Genomic DNA, 9,167 nt, shown 5'->3' with positions numbered 1-9,167 from the left:
TTCGTAACTGGGGAAGCTAGGCCTTGCTGGAATACCCCTGTAAATATTGTTCCCGTGTAGCTACTTTGAAAACGAAAAGGCGTTTGGATGACTCACTATTTGTTCTTTTAACACATATATTGTATAAAATATAAATTGAACAGATTTGCAAAATATCAACGAAACACCCTGACGTGACCCGGAATTGGCGACTTCACTGTATCTGGGGAAAAAAAATTGAAAGTTTTTTTCTGTTACCCTTGTCATTAATATTTAATTATATACATGTAATTTCAAAACCAACACTTGTGAATAACATAATAATAGGGTACACTTTCCTGCTTTAATTTAGACTTTATATGTAATTCCAATTGTCAAAAAAAATCTATTTGAATTTTTTAAATGCATACATCATATTAGATTTTTCTTTTGATAGTGATCTTTATAAGAAACTGAAATTTTGTCATTTAAAAACTTTATGGAATATATTAAAAATATTAAATTTTAAAAAATCACAACAAAAATGAGATTCAGACTTCCATAGATCTGCTAAATATTTATGTATCCATGTACAAGTAGATATTCATAAATAATTTGGGTACCTTAAAAAAAAATGGAAGAGAAAAATAGAAATCCACACACTCTTATTGAGTCCCCTGTGATACTTTTCACAGGGTATTTTATTTTATCACTTTTAAAACATTTTTAACTGTTCAAAAAATTATATACTGTCAAAAAAAAAATCCTATATTTCTAGCTTGGTATATATTGACAAGTATAATCCTGAAGACATTTATTATTGGCAAATTTTATTTAACAAATAAATAAGGATATTCTTGTGAAAGGGGCCACAGTTAGATCCGCTCCTCCATAGTGCAGACGACAGCGCCGCCTTTAGGGAATTCTGTCCAATCAAATGCCGTTTTACTTGTTAGCGCGAACTATAAATAAATCTAAACGTCTAAAACGAAAGTAGGAAGGGTCTGATTACTAATGGATTTGATTTTAAGTAAAAAAGAATTGCTATACATTATCCTTGGATTAAATGTTTTTACGTTGATGAAAGTCTCATCAGCAACGAGAATTTGCGCGTGGATAAAATCGACGCCATTTGTGACGACGCCATGTTGTCGCCAAGAATCTCAGTTCCATAGGTATTGTAAATGACATATAGTTTACAATAGATTTCTTTTATTTTTCATATACATACGTGTTACCTACAGGGAGAGCTTCGCTCTCACGGGCCCTTCGGGCCCGTGAGAGGGCTCCGCCCTCTATTAAATGCAGTGATATTAGTAATAATGAACTCAAGGGTTGTAATTTTATATAAATTGTTTGTGTCAGACATTGTTAGAAAATACACACTTTACATTGAACACACATCAATAAAAACGATTTTTTAAAATCGTTTTTTAAAAACATTTTTATTTTCCTCAACTATATTCAAATAAGTATTTTTTCCAAAACAAATAAGAAATTATACAATGATATAAGAAAGCATTATTGAAGATGTTAAAGGAATCTTTTAACAACAACTTAACTGATAGGCTTTACTTTCTCCGAAAAGGATTTAAAAAGGGGGGGTAAAATCTGTCTTCAAGTAGCCAATACAGGTTCCTTGATAAATTAAGGCACTTTTTTGACATATACGAGCCTTTTCTCGCTTTTAACGATATTATCGCTCTTTATCATTCATTTTATTAGGGCAATAATAGGGATCACAAATAAAAGTTTCAAATAAAATTTTGAAGCGAGGGATCGTGTCAAAACCGGAAGTGCTATTGATAAAGCATCTACCCGTTGATAAACCATAAGTTTATCCAACGACCTGTATCACCCACACGTATGAGATAAAAATAAATATTATACAATACAAAGAAAAAGGAATGTAATAATTTCAATAAAATGTTATAGAATACAGTTTCAAATCACCTTGCAAATGGAGAATATACAAGATAAATGAAAGATTATAGAACACGAATGGAAAATTTTCCAATGCCAATCGAATAATGCAAGCAAATGCAACATTTTTCATCACATAACAGTTTAAATATATATAAACGTATCACCTACTTTGAGCTTTTTTATCAATAAAAATCATTTTGATCATTTTCACAATTTTTTTTCAATTACATTTTTCCTTCACTTCAGCAATCATTACATTTATTGCTAGCGCTCTCGAGCGCTAGCAACTACGTTAGTCCAAATCCCTTGAATACGCATGCTCGGCCGCCATGGCCGTGCATTCTGGGAAAACTGTGAAATCTATTACTGTTAGACCGTACGATAACAATTTCGTTGTATCATTTTGTAGCATGAAATAAATATTTATTTATTGTGTAGCTTACACTTTAAAGATAACTTCATATTTATACTACCAGTATTTCAAATTCTGGGGGTTTTGTTTGCTGACAGAAAAGCCCGAGTCATTATCTGATTCTTCTTAGCAATGACCAGGGAGTTTTTTTTTTTTTTTTTTTTACATCTATAAGCACAACCAAAGATAGATTCTAATTTCTGATTGGTCAATTCAGCCAATCTTCAAAATTCCAGAAACAGAAACAAGAATGTACACTAAAAATAACGAATAAATCCACTATTTGCGTTTAAAAAATTCTGATGTGTATGCATGGCTTTTAACCTAGTAACATGATATCTTGGCAAAGATGACCCAAAGTACCTACATCACATGCGTTCCAAACTGTCTGGACTCTCCGGGCTTCACAGCATACACTGAGTTATTTTCTATATTCCTTAAATTTCAACTCCCATGTATTTTCTTTGCTAAATTCCAAGCAATTCTCTTCTTTAAATCAGCTCATACATGCAATGTCTCAATCGGCATCTTCATCATATTACATAGAGCCCCCCCCCCCCCTCCAGTAAAGGTTATACATGTATACATGTATGTTCCGTTGCGCCAGAACTCTAATACTATAGGTCACCCACCCACCCGTATTTCTTTTCCTATGTGTCTACAAAATACGCTTCACAAAACAATAATAACTTTATCACTCTCCAGCCTCGATAAAAATTAAAGAATTCAGAAAAATAATTCACTTGATCACGGATCTTCCTTTCTGTGTTTAAAAATGGCTACGGCGCTAGCTCACCTATCTTTTTAAAAGATAAACTTGTAAACAACATATGGTGTTGTATATATGGGGAGCGTAAATGATGAGGCAGTAAGATTAAACTTTTTTTTAATCAATAAATAAATAAATGAAATAATAATAAATTCACAAATTAAATGATATTTAATAAATTCAATAGTTAATTATTTATTATTTGATTAATAATAAAGGAACATCTACATCTGTTTTTCAATATTTAGGAAAAAACCGGTGAGTGTCAACGCAGCATTATCAAGGTTTGAAAAAGGAGGTGGGGCCTTATTTATAGGGGAAATATTTACTGCGACGTCACACAAAAATAGATACATTTTGTATTCCTTATAATACTAGAAAATCAAATAATTTGCAATTTCAAACTGTATTAGCTTAATAAACTAATCGCAGCAAACTTGTCGACATGACGTCATTTTGGTAATAATGACGTTTTTTATGTGTTGTGAAAGACAGATCAATTATATTTTTTACAATTAAGCATTGAATTTATATTTTGGGGTGTCTTCGGTCCTAAAACACACCTGGCCGTGCCGAAAAATTGAATAGCGCGGTATGATAATTTGTCATACCAACATACCAAAATATGAATTCAATTATACTTATATTTACACTCTTTCGTTTTTCCTCTTCATATAGTTTATTTCGGTATTCTTTGATGTGAATTTAGCGCCCTTTAAAACTGGTAAATTTTTTTTTTTAAATTAAATTTTGTCAAACAATGTACAGTTTGGTATTCATAAAGTATTGAAAATGCATATAGTTCCTACTGTATATTCTAACGCGCGGTAACAAGGTTTGGCGTGTGTTATAGAGATTGGAACGTCATGGATTTGTAATGGATTTCATAAAGACAATTGCACTGAATGTAAATATTGTAAAATGTATTTCATTTTAAAACAGAATATTATTTACAGATTTTAAATAGGCTATTAATACTAATATAAAACCTTTATTTAGCGCAATTATTCAATGATTAGAGAGGGAATGTATATAATTAATTTTATCGTGTTTTTGTGTACAGGTTTGGCATGGTTAACATCGAGTTGGCTTATTAAATCGCCTATCGCAAGGACATGCACTCAATATATGATAGCAAATTTTGAATATAAATAAGGGATGGTTTCCTAAACTTGAAACGTGATGCTACTTGAAATCAGGAGTGTTACTTGATAAGGACATAAAATACTTGGTAAAGGTCATACTGTACATATTTCGACATGAGCATATTTACTTGAAATTTTAACTAATAAATGCGAATTCTTTTTAAAGCAGCAGCACTTCAAGGAGGTAAAAAATGCAGAAACAAATGTTAACTTAATTTCTACTAGGGTATGCACTTACAATATTGAATTTGTCCATAGATGGGACCAAACTTAGTTAAGTAGAGAGTGGGGTATAATGTGTTACATCGATAAATATTTAAGTTATATAATAATTAAACGGCCTTATTAGATAAATTAATTTTAAAAAGTTACCGTTTTTCGCGCGTCTACATTACCATTGATTTCTTTATAGTAGGCCTTAACACTGCTGACAAATGGCAATCCCCTACCCAGAGGGCGCAATGACCTATGAAGGACAGTCGGCTTTAAATACTTAAAAAAGTGTCAATTCCATTAGACCATGTCTCACACAAAACTGCAACTTCAAAAGTAGTATTTAAATGTCACTTGATAGAGTGGTGCATTATCTGGGAAAGGACAATAACTCGGTCTGCCGTGCGTCATTGTTGATACGATTTCAAAACAAAAAGAATCAGCTTTATTCGAAAGATCAATTGTGCACTCCAAATTAATTAATTTGGATAACTAAACAAAAAAAAAAAAAAAAAGAAATTATTAAATAAAGAAAAACGAAACCATTTAATAAAGAAAACAAAATTATCAATAAGGAAAAAGAAATCATTTTTCCTAAATAAAGAGAAGAAAATTATTGTTTAAAGAAAAACGAATTTCCTATATAAAGAAAACAAAACATAAACTAAAACACGGAATTTATAAATGGGCATGGTAAGGATCTGAACCCATTAATCATTCCATTAAGGACACGTGTCTGATATACCTCATTTTATTTTAATATAAAAAGTGCAAATGTTAATTTTTTTCAGTTGTGTAGGAGGAGTTGCAAATAAAAGATAGTTACCCTTCAATATTATAGAAAGACAGATTTCCCGTGTTTTGCCATGGAAAACCCAAAATATGTGTCATTACAGAAAACCCAAAATATGTGTCATAACAAGAAAGTAATTTAGAAGGTATACGATAGCACTATGTAACAAAGAGATTCTGACATCGTCTCAATAGATTTCATTCAGTGGTAAGAGGAATTGCGGATAAAATGTAATAGGCGGAAGGACATACAGACGGAATCCCTCTTCACTACATACATGTACCAACCTGCTTTTCAGGCGAGATCATAATAAAAGATTTATTATGACATAAGTTTTTAAAAAAGATATTAACCATGACCTTCATATTTATAATTTAAGGGAGATGTCGACTTGCGATTTTTTTTCTAGAACATCCTTTTTTGTCAATATTTGAATAAGTAAAAGAAAGTTTCTTCGAAAATATAAAAAAACTATGTATATAGCTAAAAGGAAAATGACTTAATCTGATTTACCTCTCCTGTGATTTTACAAGATTACAAATAGACTTGCAATAAAGGTTTGCATACGTGCTATACACATTTCCTTAAGCTACAAACTATAATACACGTATCTATTTGCTCAAAGTATATCAAGTTTTTTTTATCTCTTTGTATAAAGCGCACCTTGCGTTTCTTGTTATCTCCTCTAATTATGAGTCATAGTATAACCATCTACTTAGTGACGTGCGTATAAAGGTAAGATTTTTATAAATAAAAGTTTTTTTGTCATAAACTTATTAATATCTGCTGGGGAAACAGACAAAAATATACAAAAGTACAAAACAGCAACACGGTGAGAAGGAATTGTTCAAACAGAAATCTATATGATAATCTTTACTCCCGTTGTATGTTATTTCTAATAGGAAATTTCTTGATTGTATACCCCGTGAAATTAAGTTTTTCTCCCTCAATCTATCATTGAAAGGTTGTCTTAGTGTTGAAGGAAATAACCTTTTAGCTACATACATATAGAATGATAAAACAGAAATATATATATATATATATATATATATATATATATATATATATATATATATATATATATATATATATATATATATATATATATATATATATATATATATATATATATATATATATATATATATATATATATTGCTACTACAAATCGAATACATTTATAATATAAGTTAACAGTCAACGATAACAAGAAAATAGTGTTTCGCCGATAAGGGTGTCAGTAAAATACCGATAAAATTATACGAATAGTGAGGTATTACAATGTAATTGATAAAAGGAACGCAAGGAACGCAATTATAAGCAGACTTTTGCAAGTCTTGAAAATGTAGTAATCAGAATATAATAAATCGACATGAATAAGAAATTAAGTATTTTTTGGTTGCAAAAGACTTGCCTCTCTTTAGCATAAATTCGATAAGGAAATATATCACAGAAAGATTGCTATTTTCCCCCATCCTTTATAATATGGCCTCATTTCTAATATTATTATACTTCATAATTTGTAGGAGAGGTTTTTAATTCTTTTCATGACAATAGAAAAATTTCAATATTTTCCTTAATGTACATGTTTACGTATATAGATATATATAAATTGGTTGTCAAAGACTTTTTTTCCAAACTATAAGACAATCTTAATAATAATTCGATTTTAGTCCTTGCTAATGAAGTTCTACGAACTTATTTTGTAAAATGTTGCAAAATATCAAAACACGAGATACCAGAACTACTACAGACTCCTAACTTAATCAATATTTACCATCTTTATAACTTTAACTTTATGTACATAAAAAACCTATCATTTAATGTTAGGGCAGGGGGTCACTTTTATAAAATACATATTCAGCAGAAAACTCTGCATGTATGTAATTATACAAATAAATTTTTCAGATATGGAAAGACTTTATTGTCTCTATATCTATATTTCAGCCAATCCATTAACACAAAGTCTTGGTAAAAAAGTAAATGATGCAATCTCTTCTTGTATTTGTCATATCAGTTGCATCAATAAAAACAGTAAGTGATTATAATACTATTACATGCAGTTTTATAAGGCATCTAATTTATTTGTCATATTTAGGAGGAAAGAAATATAGCAGCTAAGAGTCATTGACTAAAATTAATTAATCATTAATTTTAATTTGTAAGGGTTATTTGACATATTGTTCTTGTTTCCGATCTGCAATTATAACTGGAAGAAGAATGTTCTTGAAGAAAAATCTAAAATAAAAAAAAAAATTGAGTACAGTGACCTTCAGATATCCGGATGCTTCAGTATTCGGATGATTTATCATTGGAACGGAATTTTTTAACGTTATTTTGTTATTTCTTCAACTGATGATTCGGGTATCCAGATTCTTCACACATCCGGCCAAATTGACTAGGAACCAAAGAATCCGGATAAATAGGGCTCCACTGTATTCAAATGAAGTTATACTCAGGCAACTTAGCCAAATATGATCCACAGCTCAGTTGCATTCCCTTTATTAGTCCCTTAATCAGTAGATAAACATTCATATAGATAGTTCTGAACATTTTTAATTGACTAGCTGCATGGAAGCAATGGAGTTATGTATCCATCGTCATTGTCAACGCTTAATGAAGTTCCCAATTGTCCTAGAAATCAACATGATTGGGAAAAAGCTGCAGCCAGAAAGGATTGCAACCAAATTAGTAAAAGTGACAACAAGCCCTTTGTTTATCACTGTTTAATAAATGAATGGGCAAATGCTACAGTTGAAGTATGTGCTCCAACATGGTTTGTCTCAGGTAAGGTTTAAGATCTTTTATTACCTCAAAGACAGATATTCAAATGTACATGTATTAAGTTATCCGTAGCTACACTTATCCATTTTGTTTTATTAAATATTTCATCTTCAGGATTCTGTGCAATGTACAGTTCTTCCGATGCAAGAGTTATTGACAACTTTAACTACGACTGCACCCATTACACCCCTCCTTGTCCACAACGATACATTTCATCAGAGGCTTACAAATGTGAGATACATTTATTATTATTGCTGGGTTAAATTACAGCTTAATGATATTTTTACCGTATTCCAAAATTAAAATCATCCGTATGGTCATATTGAGATATTATGTAATTAAAATTATCTTATGGTTTGGTAGATGGCGTTTGCTATGACATTGCGCGACCTACTACAACACAATTCACAACACAAATCAACGTTACACAAAAGAGCTTAACAGAAAGGTAATGGCTTCTGCTGAAAAATATTTGTTTGTTTACTTGTTGTTTTATGTCATTCTTGAGAATTCTCCACTCATATGGAGACGCAAACACTTGCCGCTGGAGAACTGATAATTTTGACTTACACTAGGCACATTCAATAGTGTTGGATTATTTTCGTGCTAGTATCTACTACATGAAGCTGCGATACAGGACCTCGGTTTATAAGATCTCTTTAGGAGAGCAGGGGGTCGTAACATAAAGACTACTTAAGTTAAAGACCGTGCTTAAGTAGGACTTAAGAACAGTCCTAAACTTAAGACCTTAACTAGAAGCGTACTTAGATTCGACAATCTTAGCAAAACTTAGGCGGCCGGTAGAGGTGACTTAAGTATGTCTTAACTTTCTTGTACATACAAGGGTTATTCGAAAAGTTCGTGGACAAGTGTCATATCCTTTTTTTTTATTTGACGTCATATGTTATTCAAATATGGTAGACATATTTTAACAATAAATCAAAATGATTTGAATTAATTTTTTAAAAAATATTACGATTAATTCAAAATTTATAAAGATTTTAAAAATGCAAAAATTGGGTTGCGGAGCAGGTCAAAATTTAGTAAGTTACAGAAAATACACTAAATAATGTCCTTAGTCATATTCTATGTAAAATGGATAAAGAAATTAAAAACAACCTAGAAATTCAAACAAAAGTTTGTTACATCGATTTGTACACCAAAATT

The 9,167-nt window shown here is 30.7% G+C and overlaps 1 protein-coding gene across 1 annotated transcript; it reads left to right on the top strand.

Annotated features, from left to right (window-relative positions):
• The first annotated feature begins 5,870 nt into the window (after window positions 1–5,870).
• LOC134246165 (uncharacterized) lies at window positions 5,871–8,527 on the top strand. Its single transcript, XM_062728485.1, has 5 exons — window positions 5,871–5,951; window positions 7,164–7,250; window positions 7,784–8,003; window positions 8,115–8,231; window positions 8,364–8,527. The coding sequence occupies exons 2-5, from the start codon at window positions 7,200–7,202 to the stop codon at window positions 8,450–8,452; spliced, it is 477 nt and encodes a 158-aa protein (XP_062584469.1). The 5' UTR covers window positions 5,871–5,951; window positions 7,164–7,199; the 3' UTR covers window positions 8,453–8,527.
• The last annotated feature ends 640 nt before the right edge of the window (window positions 8,528–9,167 follow it).

This window comes from Saccostrea cucullata, unplaced genomic scaffold (assembly GCF_032062105.1).
Source record: "Saccostrea cucullata isolate Sc308-1 unplaced genomic scaffold, CSIRO_AGI_Scuc_v1 ctg2125, whole genome shotgun sequence".
Taxonomy (NCBI): Eukaryota; Metazoa; Mollusca; class Bivalvia; order Ostreida; family Ostreidae; genus Saccostrea; species Saccostrea cuccullata.
The sequence above is the reverse complement of the archived record's forward strand: the minus strand, read 5'-3'. Positions and strand labels throughout refer to the sequence as shown.

What these genes read in the sequence shown, in the direction of transcription:
- LOC134246165 (XM_062728485.1), top strand. Translation starts at nt 7,200, where the DNA reads ATGATGCAATCTCTTCTTGTATTTGTCATATCAGTTGCATCAATAAAA. An exon ending in CAGTTGCATCAATAAAAACA is followed by an intron (nt 7,251 to 7,783) that starts GTAAGTGATTAT and finishes TTAATTGACTAG; the next exon opens with CTGCATGGAAGCAATGGAGT. An exon ending in TCCAACATGGTTTGTCTCAG is followed by an intron (nt 8,004 to 8,114) that starts GTAAGGTTTAAG and finishes TTTCATCTTCAG; the next exon opens with GATTCTGTGCAATGTACAGT.